Source organism: Heteronotia binoei, chromosome 7 (genome assembly GCF_032191835.1).
Source record: "Heteronotia binoei isolate CCM8104 ecotype False Entrance Well chromosome 7, APGP_CSIRO_Hbin_v1, whole genome shotgun sequence".
Lineage (NCBI taxonomy): Eukaryota > Metazoa > Chordata > Lepidosauria > Squamata > Gekkonidae > Heteronotia > Heteronotia binoei.
In genome coordinates, this window is record NC_083229.1 from 19,344,275 (window position 1) to 19,361,913 (window position 17,639).

The 17,639-nt window shown below is 47.9% G+C and overlaps 1 protein-coding gene across 2 annotated transcripts in view; it reads left to right on the forward strand.

Annotated features, from left to right (window-relative positions):
- Positions 1-17,049, forward strand: part of ADCY8 (adenylate cyclase 8) — a 198,811-nt gene extending 181,762 nt beyond the window's left edge. For both annotated transcript variants that reach the window (XM_060243211.1, XM_060243212.1), the window contains 3 exons: positions 6,432-6,524; positions 12,302-12,416; positions 16,470-17,049. In XM_060243211.1, coding sequence (XP_060099194.1) covers positions 6,432-6,524; positions 12,302-12,416; positions 16,470-16,957 — 696 coding nt within the window. In that variant the 3' untranslated portion in view covers positions 16,958-17,049. The remainder of the gene's footprint in view (positions 1-6,431; positions 6,525-12,301; positions 12,417-16,469) is intronic.
- The last annotated feature ends 590 nt before the right edge of the window (positions 17,050-17,639 follow it).

The following is a 17,639-nucleotide window of genomic DNA, read 5'->3' on the forward strand; positions in this document are numbered from 1 at the left end:
TTGGGCAGCTGCTTGAAAGGAAATTTGCACAGTGCTTGGGTGCTCCAGGTTGCTTTTTGAACCAGCGGGGCATGGCACCTGTTTGCGATTAGCTCCGCTCCCAGGTGGATGCTGTAGGCTGTTGCTTGGAAGGATTTTCTCAGAAGTAGGTCTCTTCCCAGGTAGAAGCTCCAAGTTTCTGTTTAAAGCCTGAACAGGGCAACGTTCCCTGCCATGTTGGCTTTTATCTCGAGATGACATTCTGAACAATTGTACAAATCTGTAGAGATCTTCAAAACTAGGGCATGACAGAGGTACCCTTTAAGAACTGGAAATGCAACAGCCGATGAGACAGACTTTACTCTGTAATGCGGCAGGAAGATATTTCTAATCGCCTTTCGGCTTTTCGAGCGTGGCAAACTGACAGTTCTCTCTGGCTGTGCCTGTTGGGATAAAGAACAGAATTTAGAGCCCACATTCCTATCCAGCTATCAGTCTGTTAGTATTTTAATTCCAGAGATGGAGTAAAAAATGTTATCGTTCGAAAACAAAACAAATCCTATAAATGAACTGTAAAGGGGGGGGGGGAATGGAACCCTTAGATACAACACTGGCAGCGTATTCTCATGATCCCTCTGCAGATCTAATATCAAACATGGCCCGAGAGTGCAGATTTCAAAACACTGGGGCCATGTAAGACTAGGCAGGGCTTTTTTTTAATAGCAGGAATCATAGAACCATAGAGTTGGAAGGGACCTCCAGGGTCATCTAGTCCAACCCCCTGCACCATGCAGGAAACTCACAAATACCTCCCCCTAAATTCACAGGATTTTCATCGCTGTCAGATGGCCATCTAGCCTCTGCTTAAAAACCTCCAAGGAAGGAGAGCCCACCACCTCCCGAGGAATCCTGTTCCACTGAGGAACCACTCTAACGGTCAAGAAGTTCTTCCTAATGTTGAGCCGGAAAGTCTTTTGATTTAATTTCAACCCATTGGTTCTGGACCTACCTTCCGAGGCCACAGAAAACAATTCCACCCCATCCTCTATATGACAGCCCTTCAAGTACTTGAAGATGGTGATCAGATCACCTCTCAGCCACCTCCTCTCCAGACTAACCTTTGCATATTAGGAACTCCTTTGCATATTAGGCTACATCCCCCTGATGTAGCCAAGCGTTTACAGGGCTCTTCTTACAAGGCCTACTGTAAGCTCTTGGGGGATTGGCTAGATCGGGGGCAGGGGGGTAGCCTAATATGCAAATGAGTTCCTGCTACAAAAAAACCCCTGAAGCTAGGGTAGATTTTTCCAGAACACCAACGAAAAGCCAAGGTGGGATCTAAGAACTGCTAAAGTTAATGGGGGGGGGGGGAGGGAAATATCATCATGTCTCAAGACGTAATACCAAGACTGGAGGGAGAAGGGACTAGCTGTAGGTTTAATTGTGCATATTAATGATCGGACATGGAAGCAGGGGCAGATGAGCTTTTTTTGGGAGGGAGGGGGAGCTGGAAGAAAGATGCCGGATTCCAGGGGTCATTTTGTAGAAAACTAGGTGGTGGAGCTCATTAGCATATACCAAACCCCCCCCCCTCACCAGTTCAAAGCAACCTGACGGAAGAAAGGAGAGCCCCGGGCGAGCAAAGCCTGCTTGGAGATCCAGCCAGCCCAAGCAGGCCTCGCTCGCCTGGGTCTCTCCTTGGCAACCCCACTGTCAAAAGACCAGCAAGCCACCCACCACCCAAAATCACATAAGAAATGGAGAAAGAGTGGGGTGGGCTTCTTCGAGGGTTAATGAGGGCTGCTGGGGGAGTGGCAAAGCCCCTGGTGGCTGGCTGGCTGCCCGCTCTCCTAATCCAGGCATTGTTATGCAGCTGCACCTCCTATTCAATGGACAAGGTAGGTGGGCAGAAAGAGGGGGAACCCTCAGAAAAGTTCAGGAGCTGCGCTCCAGTGAGCTCTGCCCCATACACTCCAAAGCATGTGCATGGCATGTGGCCAAAGACATCTTCACTTAGAGATGACTGGGAGGCAATGACTCCCCCTTGAATATCTTTCCACAGAAGCTTAAAGCTGGAATACATCAGGAGATCTGAGTTCCTGCTGTGAGAGTGGATTGGTTACCCACCGGCAGCTACCCCGCGATTCTTTTGCCTTAAGAGATCACCCCCTTGCATTAAGAGACACCCCCTGGGTCTCTAGGACACCCCAAATGCCTATGGCTCTTGTTATCCCAACACGCAGCGGCAATCGCACCCAGCCCAAAGACAATTGAAGTTCAAGAGCTAGGCTGCACAATTTCCCTCTCGTGAGATCTCATCTGACGAGTGTATTCAGGCTCATCGTAAGTGCTCCATTTCCTTTGCTTCTCCCTCCTGTGCCGGTATTACACTATTGATATTACCATTTCCATTTCAGGGCCCATTTCCTTTTCCTTTTTGGATCCTGCAAATATACATGCGGGGCGAATGAAACCAGTCTCATTCAAGCGGTCATGAGAGCCAGTTTGGTGTAGTGGTTAAGTGCGCAGACTTTTATCTGGGAGAACCGGGTTTGATATCCCAGACCTTCATTTGCACTTGCTGGGATGGCCTTGGGTCAGTCACAGCTATCGCAGGAGTTGTCCTTGAAAGGGCAGCTGCTGGGAGAGCTCTCTCAGCCCCACCTATCTCACAGGCTGTCTGTTGTAGGGGGGGAGAAGGTAAAGGAGATTGTGACCGCTCGGAGACTCTGAGATTCAGAGTATAGGGCGGGATATAAATCCAATATCTTCTTCTTTATTGCCCTATCACAAAGATAGATTGTCGTTGTTAAGTTTTCACAATCCAGAGATTTGGCCTCATTTGCTAAACATGTCAACTATCCACACCGCTCATAACTTTGAATAATTCCACGAAGAGAAGGGTCGTTTTTGTATTCTGTGCATGGCCACAATGACCTTGAGTGCAGGACAGACGGCAAAGGCATGCCAAGAGTTTGTCTGGGGCACAGCTTGGATTGATAGAGTGTGTCCAAAATCTGGAACACGTCCACCATTTATCAAGCACCAGAGAATGCAGATTTTATGAACTGAGAGAGGGATTCATAAAATCCAATCTTTCCTGTACTGTAGAATCTGCACATTATCCTGTCCAACAGAAACAAGAAAGAAAGAACTCTTGAGAATATCCTCCAGGGAGCTCTCATTTCTGGAGGGTTTCTTAGGAGAGGGTTGGAATACATTGCAGATTTCCAGCCTGAAATTTCTCTACTTCTATGAGTGTCACAGCGGTAAGAGAGTCAGTGTGGCGCAGTGGTTAGAGCATTAGCCTAGGACTTGAAAGACCCAGATTTAAATCTTCACTTAACTCATTAGCCCATTAGCGAGTCAGTTTGATGCAGTGATTAAGGGCACAGACTCTAGTCTGTGAGAACCGTGTTTGATTCCCCACTCCTCCTTCACATGCAGCTGTTGGAGCGACCTTGGATCAGTCACAAGTTCTCTCAGAGCTGTTCTTGGAGGTGCATTTCTCAGCAGAACTTTCCCAGTCCCATCTACTCCATGGGGTGTCTGTTGTGGGGAGAGAAAGGGAAGGAGATTGTAAACCACTCTGAGACTCCAAGAGAAAGGCGGGGTATAAACCAATCTCTTCCTCTTCCTCTTCCTCTTCTTCTTCTTCTTCTTCTTTGCATGACCTCAGGCCAGTCACTCAGGTTAGCCCACCTCACAGGATTATGGCAACCAGAAGGTTGCGGAAGAGAGAACTATGTGCTGATATTGATATTTATACCATGCTTTGCCGTCGGGGAGAACAATGCGGCATAAATATCCAAATAAATACATACTTTCCTCCCCCTTCCTCTCATTAGCTTTACAACAACAGCCCTGCAAAGTAGACTAGGCAGCGTAGGCTGAAAGAGGGTTACTGGCCCAAAGCCCCCTAGCAAACTTCCATAGCAGAGTGGGGATTCAAACCTGGGTCTCCCAGATTCTACTCTGACTACCTGACCTGAGCACTTCCTTGGAAAGGTCAGATGAACATGTAACCGGCAAATGTTTAAATCAGCACATAAAGAAATTTACAGAGAACGCCAGGTACAAGCAAATGAGATTTAGGTAGGTTGCAACGCGGGAAAGGGTCTTTTTGGTTGCGGCACCAAACTGGAATGTCTTCTTGGAGAGACACGTCTGTCGCCTTCTGCTGCTGTCTCCCACCCGCATTTGCTCAGCGATCCCTTTGTCCTGCCCAGTGTTTTAATTGTTGTTTTTATGTTTTTGTATATGCATTTTAGCTCTGGTTTTAAATGGGTCCTAGGAATTGCTGGAAACTCTACGATAAAACCACTGAGTTTCTGGTGCTTCCCTTCCATCCCACCTCTTCTTGTAACAAACATATGAACCTGCAGCTCACTACTTGAGATCTTCAAGAGTCAGCATTAGAGCTGCCAACAGGCCCAGGGGAAATGTCCTGCCCCTTTAACTGAGCCGTAATATTGTCACACAAATCTGTGCTCTAAGCATTCTTGACCAATAGAAACACTCAGCAAAGTCCGATGGAGGAGGAAGACAAGAAAGTTTATTGCAATAAGCAGAGAGCAGAGCTAAGCCAAAGCCTGTGTACTAAACTGCTCTACCCCCTTTCATGGTGGGTGGTACTTTATATAGCCTTCATGACACGTTGGCACATGTTAGCATATATAACGAGTTGACTGCAACATCCGGCATAATTTCATTGCGAGAACCACCTACACACAACTAATACCTTTTGCCAGGTTGGCATCAGTTCATTGGTCAGGATTTATGTCATAAACACAAATTCTATTTTGCAGATAAATCCAGTTTGGGCTCTAAGAACCCCCTACTTCTATTGTTACTTAGAAACACAGTAGAGATTCAGTAAGGCACATAGTGCAAATTACGTTTCTGTTACAAATAAGACTGGAATGCTGGTAACTCCCACAGTATATAAAAATGGTAGATAAATAAAGGAGGTAAACAAAACTAACATCTGGCAAGCAACATCGAGCCAGTTTGGTGCAGTGGTTAAGTGTGCGGACACTTATCTGGGAGAACCGGGTTTGATTCCTGGCCAGAGGTCATTTTGTAGAAAAATAGGTGGTGGAGTTCATGCAGGGATTGTTATGCAGCTGCACCTACTGTTCAATGGACAAGGAGGTGGAACTCTCAGTAGGAGGAGGTGAAATTCAGAAAGGTTCGGGAGCTGTGCTCCTGAAAGCTCCCACTGAATCCGAGGCCTGGATTTCCCACTCCTCCACTTACAGCTACTGGAATGGCCTGGGGTTAGCCATAGCTATCTAGGGTTGCCAAATCCAATTCAAGAAATATCTGGGAACTTTGGGGGTGGAGCCAGGAGACTTTGGGGGTGGAGCCAGGAGACATTGGGGCGGAGCCAGGAACAAGGGTGTGACAAGCAGAATTGAACTCCAAGGGAGTTCTGGCCATCACATTTAAAGGGACAGCACACCTTTTAAAATGCCTTCCTTCCATAGAAAATAATGAAAGATAGGGGCACCTTCTTTTGGGGCTCGTAGAATTGGACCCCCTGGTCCAATCCTTTTGAAACTTGGGGGATATTTTGGGGAGAGGCACTACATGCTATACTGAAAATATGGCACCTCTACCTCAAAAAACAGCCCCCCCCAGAGCCCCCGATATCCGCAGATCAATTCCCCATCATTCCCTATGGGAATTGTTCATGGAGGTGGGGCTTCCCCCGCCGTCCAGCTGGCTGGGGGAGGGGGGAAGCCTGTAAAACCGGGGGATCCCCCGCTGGGACCTGGGGATTGGGAAGCCTATAGCTATCACAGGAGTTGTCCTTGAAAGGGCAGTTGCTGTGAGAGCCCCCTCAGTCCCACTCACCTCACAGGGTGTCTGTTGTGGGGGAAGAAGATAAAAGAGATTGTGAGCTGCTCTGAAACTCTGATTCAGAGAAAAGAGTGGGTTAAAAATATAGGATATAGAAGATATAGGAGAATGTAAGCCTCTCTGAGTCTCTGATTCAGATAGAAGGGCCAGGGTATAAATCTGCAGTCTTCTTCTTTTTAAGCCTCTATTATATGGACAGGATGGGAAACTTTAGATATAAGTAGTGTAATTAATATAAATACAATAAAAAAGGTGTGTATTAGTGTAGTTGGTTGGGAAAACATGTTAATAACATATAACATGTTATATGTTACTACCTGATATTAAGATTTTGTAATTGCTCTTGGAAAGATGGAAGTAACAAGGAACCACGGCGGGGGAGGGGCATGATTTGGCTTTTCCGGCAATTCTGACGAGCCCTTGAAAAATTTTCTCAAATTTTCAAACAATCCAAAAGAATGCTCACAAAGCCCAAATACTTCTGTAAACATAAATTGGGATCGGTCCAAGTTGCTTCATTCTGGAAAGAAACTTGCAAAATTAATAGCATAGGGGTTTTTTTTAATTTGTTGTTGTTGCTATCCCAGTTACTAGGAGAAGAAAGATTTCAAGACATCGAAAAAATCAAGACCATCGGCAGCACGTACATGGCAGTATCCGGATTATCTCCTGAAAAGCAGGTGAGAGGTCATTTCAGTCCAATGGCACAGAGATAGAACATTTTTCCCCCCAATTGCTTATCTAAACTAAAGGATGCTAGGATCCATTTTACATACAAGCAAAATGGAATTAACTAGAAGAAAAGAAGACATTTGTACTCATCTGACATTTCTGGGGACTCCATGAAAAGTCTGACATCTGCTTTATCAGAGCATCTTGGTAATTATTACTGTTAATATCCTGAATACTGTTATGTAACATTCGTACGCAATCTGGTAATATCAGAAATTGCAGACACCTCAGTGAATTTGATTTGCAGTTCAGAGCAGCTGAACGGCTTTCTCCCCTAAGATTCATAATTAACTTCCAGAATTCACCAAGGACTACAAGCTTAGACTGCTTAAAAGGGATTAAATTCCTGGAGGATGTGTTGTTAGATCTGTGGTCCTCCCCATCCTATGTTAGACATGACAGATATGTGCAGCAGTTTCTTCTAGTTTCAGAGAGCCAGTTTGGTGTAGCGCTTAAGTGCGTGGACTTTTATCTGGGAGAACTGGGTTCGATTCCCCACTCCTCCACTTGCAGCTGCTGGGATGGCCTTGGGTCAGCCATAGCTCTCATAGACCTTCTTCCCCTGTAGTGGTTAAGTGTGCGGACTCTTATCTGGGAGAACCGGGTTTGATTCCCCACTCCTCCACTTAGATAGATAGATAGATAGATAGATAGATAGATAGATAGATAGATAGATAGATAGATAGATAGATAGATAGATAGATAGATAGATAGATAGATAGATAGATAGATAGATAGATAATTTTATTTGTATCCCGCCCTCCCCGCCGAGGCAGGCTCAGGGCGGCTAACAACATCATACAAATTTCAATTATACAAAAAGCAAAAAACACAAAATTACATTTAAGCATTAAAATTCTGATTAGGTTTAAAATTAGTTAATTAAGTTAATAAAAGTGCTAATACTGTTCTTTAGGATGGCGGTTATCATTAACAATTTCTTCCTTCGTCAGCGAAAGCTAGTCGGAAGAGGAAGGTCTTGCAGGCCCTGCGGAATTGTTCAAGGTCCCGCAGGGCCCGCATTTCCTCTGGAAGTTGGTTCCATAGGCTCGGGGCTACAGAGGAGAAGGCCCGGTTACGGGTACATTGCAGCTTCACCTCTCTCGGTCCGGGAGTAGTCAACAAGTTTTTTCCGGCTGACCTCAGTGCTCTCTGGGGTTCATATGGGGAGAGACGGTCCCTAAGGTAGACAGGTCCTCGACCATATAGGGCTTTAAAGGTAATGACCAGCACTTTGTAACGAACCCGGTATGTAACTGGCAGCCAGTGCAGCTCGCGCAGTCCAGGCTGTATGTGCTCCCATTTAGGAAGCCCCAGCAACAGTCTAGCCGCCGCATTCTGCACCAGCTGCAGCTTCCGGGTTCGGTACAGAGGCAGCCCCATGTAGAGGGCATTACAGTAATCCAGTCTCGAGGTGACCGTTGCATGAAGTACCGTTGCCAGATCTTGGCGCTCTAGGAAGGGAGCCAACTGCCTTGCCCGCCTTAGATGGAAAAAGGCTGACTTGGCGGTGGCTGCAATCTGGGCCTCCATTGATAATGAAGGCTCCAGTAAAACTCCCAGACTCCTAACCCGGTGCGCCGCTTTCAGCGGCACCCCGTCGAAGACCGGAAGAGGTATTTCCCCTTCCCGAGCGCCCCGACCCAGACAAAGGACTTCTGTCTTCGCTGGATTCAATTTCAGCCCGCTCCTCCTCAACCAAGTTGCCATATCCTGCAAGGCCCGGTCTAAATTCTCAGGGACGCAGTCAGGCCGGCCGTCCATCAGCAGATAGAGTTGGGTGTCATCTGCGTATTGATGGCACCCAAGTCCGTATCCCCTGGCAATCTGGGCAAGAGGGCGCATGTAGATATTGAATAACATTGGTGAGAGAACTGCCCCCTGGGGCACTCCACAGTCCAGTGTGTGCCTCCGGGACCGCTCGCCCCCAATAGCCACCCTTTGTCCCCGATCCTCGAGGAAGGAGGAGAGCCACTGTAAGGCAGACCCCCTCACCCCTATGTCGGCGAGGCGGCAGGTCAGTAGCCGATGGTCGACCGTGTCGAACGCGGCCGACAGATCTAGCAGCATCAGCACCGCCACACCACCCCGATCCAGATGCCGTTGGAGATCATCTACCAGGGCGACCAGCACTGTCTCCGTCCCATAGCCCGGGCGAAAGCCGGATTGGCAAGGGTCTAGGATGGAAGCGTCATCCAGAAAGCTCTGCAACTGCAACGCCACTGCCCTCTCTATTATTTTACCTAAAAATGGTAAATTGGAGACCGGTCGGTAGTTTGCCAATTCGGCCGGGTCTGCTGTACTTTTTTTCAAGAGGGGTCGGACCAAAGCCTCTTTCAGAGATGATGGAAAACGCCCCTCCGAGAGGGATCTATTTATGATGTCCCGTAGAGGACAATCTAGCTCCCTCAGGCAGGATTTAATTAGCCAGGAGGGGCATGGGTCCAGATCACAAGTTGTAGGGCGCGCAGAGGAGAGGATTCCGTCAACTTCCTCCAGGCTGAGCGGGTCGAAATGATCCAGAGTTAAATCAGAAGACAGGCGTGGGGCCTCGGGCTCATGTACTGTGTCTAAGGTGATGGGCAGGTCTTGGCGGAGTGACGTGATTTTGTCTGCAAAAAATCTCGCAAAAGCCTCACAGCCTATTTCTGATTCACTAGCGTTTGGTCTGCCCTGGGGCAGCGTAGTTAAATGTCCAATTATTTTAAACAATTGCGCCGGGCGCGAGTTTGCAGACGCAATCTTGGCCGCGAAGTACTTGCAGCTGCTGGGATGGCCTTGGGTCAGCCATAGCTCTCATCGACCTTCTTCCCCTGTAGTGGTTAAGTGTGCGGACTCTTATCTGGGAGAACCAGGTTTGATTCCCCACTCTTCCACTTGCAGCTGCTGGAATGGCCTTGGGTATGGCCTTGAAAGGGCAGCTGCTGTTAGAGTTCTCTCAGCCCCACCTACCTCACAGGGTGTCTGTTGTGGGGGAAGAAGATAAAGGAGATTGTGAGCTGCTCTGAAACTCTGATACAGAGAAAAGAGCGGGGTATAAATCTATGTTCTTCTTCTTCCCCCTCAAGAGTTGTACATGCAGTGGCCAACTTGGATCAGGACCATAGCGTGTACAGAGGGGTTTCAGTCTCCCAACCCATGTTCTGTTTTCCCAACCTGCATTGGTTCCTGGATATAGACAATTCAACCTATTGGGGAAAACTACATATTTCCCAGGGGGTATGTGGGTTTCCTCATATAACATAGAGAGAGACAGAGACAGAGACAGGGACATGGGAGGGAGGGACAGAGAGATCATTTCAGGTTGGGAAAGCTGTGATCCTAACTCCAATTTGGGCTCTGCATACTCAGGATTTGAGTAGAACCTGCAACTGATATCTGACTGTAATCTCTGACACAGGGTGGGGACCCCTGACCCAGCTTGTGTAGTCCGTAATGTGTGAGTCCAGAAGGATATGAGGCTGAGAAGGGAACAAAAAAGGGTAATGGATAGGACCATTCTCATGATCTTCCAGAGACCTCTAGTGGCCTCAAGTGGCAACGGATAAAGTTTTGTCCAGTATAACAAAACACCCCCCTGATCTGGATAGCTCAGGAGAGCCTGATCCAGGGCACTTTTTTGTAGCAGGAACTCCTTTGCATATTAGGCCACACCCTCTTTATAATATAGTGGGTTCTATGCATTGAAGAGGTGAGGTGGTAGTGATAAACAGCTCTTTATTGAGTACAGCATGGTAGAGGGCTAACAAGACTGGGGAACTGGCCAATGGGGCCCTAACTATATACAATTCTGGGTTTCCACACAAGCACACTATTGGATCATTCAAACTAGCCAGGGCCCTGGGATTGGTGCAGGGCAGCAGGTATTTGGTCCTGCTGCCCATTGTTCCCAGTTCCCCAAGCCCCATTCTCATGGCTCCAATGAGCCAGGCAGGAAGACTGATTCATTTCACAATATATCTATTCGTTAGTCCACATACATAACACCTTTGATGTAGCCAATCCTCCAAGAGCTTACAGGGCTCTTTGTACAGGGCCTACTGGAAGCTCCAGGAGGATTGGCTACCTCAGGGGTGTGTGGCTTCATATGCAAAGGAGTTCCTGCTACAAAAGAAAAGGTGTGGCCTGATCTAATCAGATCTTGGAAGCTAAGCAGGGTTAGCCCTGGTCAGCATGTGGATGGGAGACCACCAAGGAAGTCCAAGGTTGCTACACAGAGACAGGCAATGGCAAGCCACCTCTGAAGGTCTCATGCCTTGAAAACAGCAAAGGGTTGCCATATATCGGCTGTGGCTTGATGGCGAAGCCCCCCTGCATTTATTTATTTCTAGCATTTATATCCCGCTCTCCCTTCTTCTGTGGAACTCCACTGACATCCAGGTGGTCTCGCACCAACACGTGACTCCCCTCCAGCCCCGCTTGGCTTCCACAAGGCTGCTGTTATCGTATGGCCTTTAGTGATAACGAAGGATTCTTCTTCTTAGAGAGAACACCAAGCTGCCATTTATTCAGGCAGACCGCTGGTCCTTCACAGGCCGGGTGGAATTCTAGCAGGAGCTCCTTTGCACATTAGGCCACACACCCCTGATGTAGCCAATCCTCTAAGAGCTTACAAAAAAAAGAGCCTTGTAAACTCTCGGAGGATTGGCTACATCAGGGGGTGTGGCCTGGTATGCAAAGGAGCTCCTGCTAGAATTGCACCCCTGGTCCTTCAAGCTCAGCACTGTCTGTGCTGACTGACACGAGCTCTTCAAAGTGTCAGAGAGAGAAGAGGTCCTTTCAATACTTGTAACTGAAGTACTTCGTTTGGGGATGCCAAGAACTGAACCTGGGGTCTTCTGGAAGCCAAGCAAGCATCTGCCACAGTCTCTTCTCAACTGTAGGGTATCTTAGATCTCTTGACTTTGTGCTGCTGTTGCTCACAAACCTCCCAGTCATAATGGGAAGAGGTATCTAGACCAGGGGTGTCAAACACGCAGCCCGGAGGGCTCCTATCAGGCCCCTGAGTGACTGGCTATCATGCACTTCCTTCTGCATAACAGCTTGCATTGCAAGCCTTGCTCAATCGCACAGCAGGGTAGCACAGCAGCTACCTTGGGAGTCTGTGCCAGAACAGAAAAGACTGACTGGGACAGGCCAGTGATCTGGCTTCATGACCAAATTTCCCTTTGAGGTAGGACTATGGCTTGGTGGTGGAGCATCAGCTTTGCATGCCAAAAGTCCCAGGTTCAATCCCCAGTATCTCCAGTTAAATGGATCATGCAATAAGTGATGCAAAAGTTCTCTAGTCTCTGGAGAGCTGCTGCCGGACAGAGTAGACAGTATTGACCTTGTTAGATCAAGGGTCTGATCAGGGGTGGAATTCTAGCAGGAGCTCCTTTGCATATTAGGCCACACACCCCTGATGTAGCCAATCCCCCAAGAGCTGACAAGGCTCTTTTTTGTAAGCTCTTGGAGGATTGGCTACATTAGGGGTGTGTGGCCTAATATGCAAAGGAGCTCCTGCTAGAATTCCTCCCCTGGGTCTGATTCAGTATAAAGCAGTTTCATGTGTCTTCTTCATGTGTCTTCGCCCCCCTCCAACATGCACAATCAGTGTACCACAAGCAGGAGGGTTTATCTCTTGTTAAAAAAAAAGCCCCATCTCTGAATTTGGCATATTGAGGCAGAAGAATGACAGCTGCCTGATGTGTGAAATGTATTTTCTGTTTAATTCATTCCCCAGCAATGCGAAGACAAATGGGGTCACTTGTGCGCCCTGGCGGATTTCTCCATTGCGCTGAACGAAAGCATCCAGGAGATCAACAAGCACTCGTTTAACAACTTTGAGCTCCGCATTGGTACGTAGGGCCTAAAATGAATCCGAATCCCCTGCTTGTGTCTTGTTCATGCAGAGGCCAAAAGGAAGGGATTTTGGCTGTTCATTTCAGTAAAATCCACGTGACTGCATGCATCTCCCTTTGGATGGAGCGCACCTGATGTCCTTGGGAGCAGTAGAGTTTTCTCCGTGCATTCTGACCTTTGCTGTCTACAGGGCTCTTTTTTGTTGCAGGAGCTCCTTTGCATATTAGGCCACACACCCCTGATGCAGCCAATACTCCAAGAGTTTACAGGACTCTTAGTACAGGGCACACCATAAGCCAGGGATGTCAAACATGCAGCCTGGGGGACGAATCAGGCCCCCAGAGGGCTCCTATCAGGCCCCCGAGCAACTGGCTGTCATCTGCTTCCTTCTCCCTCTCTCTTGCTCCCTTCTGCATCACAGCTTGCTTTGCCAGGCTTGCTCAATCGCACAGGAGCTACAGAGCAAAACCTCTATATTCTCCATTGGTTGAGGCTTTTCCCTTGGGGAGGAAGGGGGGGGAGGCAGAGCTTGCTTTGCCAGGCTCTCTCATTTGCACAGCAGAGCTACTGAGCCACGTTTCTTTTCCTTCTATTGGCTGGGGCTCTTCCTCCTCCTGGGGAAGGAAGGAAAGAGCCAAAGCTTTCTTTGCCCAGTTCCCTGGATCCCATGGGAGAGATACAAAGAAAGCACCTTTAAGCCCCAATGAGTGCTCATCTTATAAGCATGTTTTATTTTCAGGGTGTTTTTTTTAAAAAAAATCTTTAATTGTGTCTGTGTCCTTTGTAATGTTTCTGTCTCTGCTACCTAACCTTAAATAGGAACACTCACAGCCCGGCCCAACCCAACATGATCCAGCCCCACAAGGACTTGCCTCGGCAGGGAGGGCAGGGTATAAATAAAAATTTACTTACTTACTTACTTATGTCTGATCCGGCCCTCATAACAAATGGGTTTGACACCCCTGCGAAAGCTCTTGGAGGACTGGCTACATCAGGGGGTGTGGCCTAAAATGCAAAGGAGTTCCTGCTACGAAAAAAGCCCTGGTCGTCTGCAAGCTCAACTGTGCACAGATCCAGGCTTTTCAGTTCTTTTTTTCAGAAGCCACCCACGTGACAATAACTACTGTAAATCTTGGAGCAGGTGAGAGATTTCTGGCTGGGAGAAGCAGCTTTCCATGATTCAGGCCCTCTTGGGGACGGATGCTGCCTTCTTTCCATCTGCTCGGCCTCTACATTTGTAAATAAAGCATTTGTTACGGGATGTGCCATCTGCAGTCGATGCTGGAAATCACTTCTGTTTCAATCAAAGGCAGCGTTATTTCATTTTAAAGGATGAGCTGGAAAACAATGGTTTTGAAGAAGCAGAAGAAGACTGCAGGTTTATACCCCGCCCTTCTCTCTGAATCAGAGACTCAGAGCGGCTCACAATCTCCTTTATCTTCCTCCCCCACAACAGACACCCTGTGAGGTGGGTGGGGCTGAGAGGACTCTCACAGCAGCTGCCCTTTCAAGGACAACTCCTATGAGAGCTATGGCTGACCCAAGGCCATTCCAGCAGCTGCAAGTGAGAGCCATCCGTGTCAGAGCCTGACCTGTGGGTGTTAAGTGTTATCAAGTCACTTCTGACTTACGGTAGCCATGGGGATCAATTCCCTCCAAAAGGTCCCATCATTAACAGCAGGGTTCATTTTGTAGAAAGATAGGTGGTGCTCATTAGCATAACTTATTAGCATGAGAGCCAGTTTGGTGCAGTGGTTAAGTGTGCGGGTTTGATTCCCCACTCTTCCACTTGCAGCTGTTGGAATGGCCTTGGGGCAGCCATAGCTTTCGCAGGAGTTCTCCTTGAAAGGGCAGCTGCAAGAGCTCTCTCAGCCCCACCTACCTCACAGGGTGTCTGTTGTGAGGGAAGAAGATACAGTAGATTGTGAGCCACTCTGAGATTCAGAGAGAAGGGCAGGGTATAAATCTCCGGTCTCTGCCTTCTTCTTCTTTTTTCCAAGAGCCTCAGTTTAGTCATTTTATCCTCTAGGGAGAGCTCAGGCTTGATTTGATCTAGAACCCACTGATTTGCATTTCTGGTGGTCCACAGTAAGAACTGAAGAAGATAAGAGAAGCCATGTTAGATCTGGCCAATGGCCCGTCCAGTCCACACTCTGTGTCACATGGCAACCACAAACGAGCTGCCATAAAACTCTCCTCCAACCCCACATTGAGAGTGAGTGTGGTGTAGCGGTTAAAAGCAGCAGACTCTAATCTGGAGAGCTGAGTTTGCTTCCCCACTCCTTCACATGAAGCCTTCCGGGTGACCATGCGCCCGTCACAGTTCTCTCAGGACTCTCTCAGCCCCACCTGCCTCCGAAGGGGCCTGATGCGGGGAGAGGAAGGGAAGGTGATTGTAAGCCACTTTGAGACCCTTTAGGGTAGGAAAGGGTGGGGTATTAAAAACCAGCTCTTTTTCTTTTCCGTTTCAAATGAATCCTCTTTCTTCCTGTCCATGTTCTTAATTGTCCATTGTTCTTTCACACCCATACATAGTAAAAGGGAATAAAGGTAAAGGTAGTCCCCTGTGTGAGCACCGAGTCATTACCAGTATTTCCTCTAAGCTGAGTTAGCGTGAGCTAGCTCACAGATTTTTAGCCTCCAGCTCACACATTTTTGTCTTAGCTCAGGAAGGATGACCCCAGAGCACACTAATTTATGCAGTGGCTCGCAACTTTAATGCCAGTAGCTCACAAAGTAGAATTTGTGCCCACAAGACTGCAGCTTAGAGGAAACATACCGACCCGTGGAGTGACAACCCGACATGACTTTTCTTGGCAGGCTTTTGTAAGGTAGTTTGCCATTGCCTTCCCCAGTCATCTACATTCCCCAACCCCCAGCAAGCTGGGTACTCATTTTAACAACCTCAGAAGGATGGAAAGCTGAGTCAACCTTCAGCCGGCTACCTGAACCCAGCTTCCATCAGGATCAAACTCAGGTCATGAGCAGAGCTTGGAATGTAGGACTCGTTGATGGCTGTAAACGCTGTGAACTTAGCATGGAGAAATTGGTCATTCGAGCCCAGTCTGGCATTGAAGTTGCCTCGTACAAGGACCTTGCCAACTGGGTTGGCTACAATCGGGTCTTCTATATACCATTCTAAATTGGTCCAAATTATATAAATCGATGGTGCAATCTCATTTGGAGTACTGTGTGCAGTTCTGGTCGCCGCACCTCAAAAAGAATATTATAGCATTGGAGAAAGTCCAGAAAAGGGCAACTAGAATGATTAAAGGGCTGGAACATTTTCCCTATGAAGAAGGGTTGAAACGCTTGGGACTCTTTAGCTTGGAGAAACGTTGACTGCGGGGTGACATGATAGAGGTTTACAAGATTATGCATGGGATGGAGAAAGTAGAGAAAGAGGTACTTTTCTCCCTTTCTCACAATACAAGAACTCGTGGGCATTCGATGAAATTGCTGAGCAGACAGGTTAAAACGGATAAAAGGAAGTACTTCTTCACCCAAAGGATGATTAACATGTGGAATTCACTGCCACAGGAGGTGGTGGCGGCCACAAGCATGGCCACCTTCAAGAGGGGTTTAGATAAAAATATGGAGCAGAAGTCCATCAGTGGCTATTAGCCACAGTGTGTGTGTATGTATATATTGGCCACTGTGTGACACAGAGTGTTGGACTGGATGGGCCATTGGCCTGATCCAACATGGCTTCTCTTATGTTCTTATGTGACTCAGAGTGTTGGACTGGATGGGCCATTGGCCTGATCCAAAATGGCTTCTCTTATGTTCTTATGTGACTCAGAGTGTTGGACCGGATGGGCCATTGGCCTGATCCAACATGGCTTCTCTCATGTTGTTATGTGACACAGAGTGTTGGACTGGATGGGCCATTGGCCTGATCCAACATGGCTTCTCTTATGTTCTTAAATTGTTGTGGGACTGCGGTACTGCAGCTTACCACTCTGCCAATTAACTCGATCTTGGTCACCAGTGATGCATCTGACCTGGGTACTCTCCTCAAGTTCTCTTTCCTTCTCTTTCCTCCACAGGTATCAGCCATGGCTCTGTCGTAGCAGGCGTTATTGGTGCTAAGAAACCTCAGTATGATATCTGGGGCAAAACGGTTAACTTGGCTAGCCGCATGGATAGCACAGGTATCAGCGGGAGGATGCAGGTGCCTGAGGAAACATATCTCATTCTGAAAGACCGGGGATTTGCCTTCGACTACCGGGGGGAGATCTACGTCAAGGGCATCAGCGAGCAAGAAGGCAAAATCAAAACCTATTTTCTTCTGGGAAGAGAACAGCCGAACCCGTTGATCTTGCAACCCAGGAAGCTGACCGGACAGTACTCCTTAGCCGCAGTGGTTTTAGGGCTCGTGCAGTCTCTCAACAGGCAAAAACAGAAGCAGATCCTGAATGAGAACAACAACTCTGGGATCATTAAGGGACATTACAACCGGCGGACTTTGCTCAGCTCCGGTGGGCCCGAGTCGGCGGCCCAAGCCGAGGGCGTGGACAAAACGGAATTGCCGTAAATCTGCATCTTTTTGGTGTGTGCATTTCTTTTCTTTCTTTTTTTAATTTCGTTTTTTTTTATATATATATAAAATAAATATATCAATAAAAATACGGTTTATTTTTTTTTAGGACAAAGGGTTTTCTTTCGAGCTCTTTCGTGCCCACCCGGGATACTTTACGGGAGGAAAGGATTTGGTGGGTGGATGCAGTGGAGGGCTTATTCCACCAAAGACCATCTGCTCTGATGAATGCGCCCCAGATCAGGTTCAAAACACTTTATCACTGTGCAGGATCAGGGCTTTTTTTGTAGTTAGAACTCCTCTGCATTTTAGGCCACACTCCCAAGATGTAGCCAATCCTCCAAGAGCTTACAGGACCCATAGTACAGGGTCTACTGTAAGCTCCAGGAGGATTGGCTACATCTTGGGGGTGTGGCCTAATATGCAAAGGAGTTCTTGCTACAAAAAAATGCCCTGTGCGGGATAGTACATGTGGAACTGACCGCAAGAGCCAGCGTGGCGTACTGGTTAAGAGTAGCAGATTCTAATCTGGAGAATCTAGTTTGATTCCCCACTCCTCCTCCACCACATGAAGGCGGGTTGGGTGACCTTGGGACAATCACAGCTCTCTCCGAAGTCTCTTGGCCCCACCTACCTCACAAGGTGTCCGTTGGGGGGAGGCGAAGGGAAGGAGATGTCG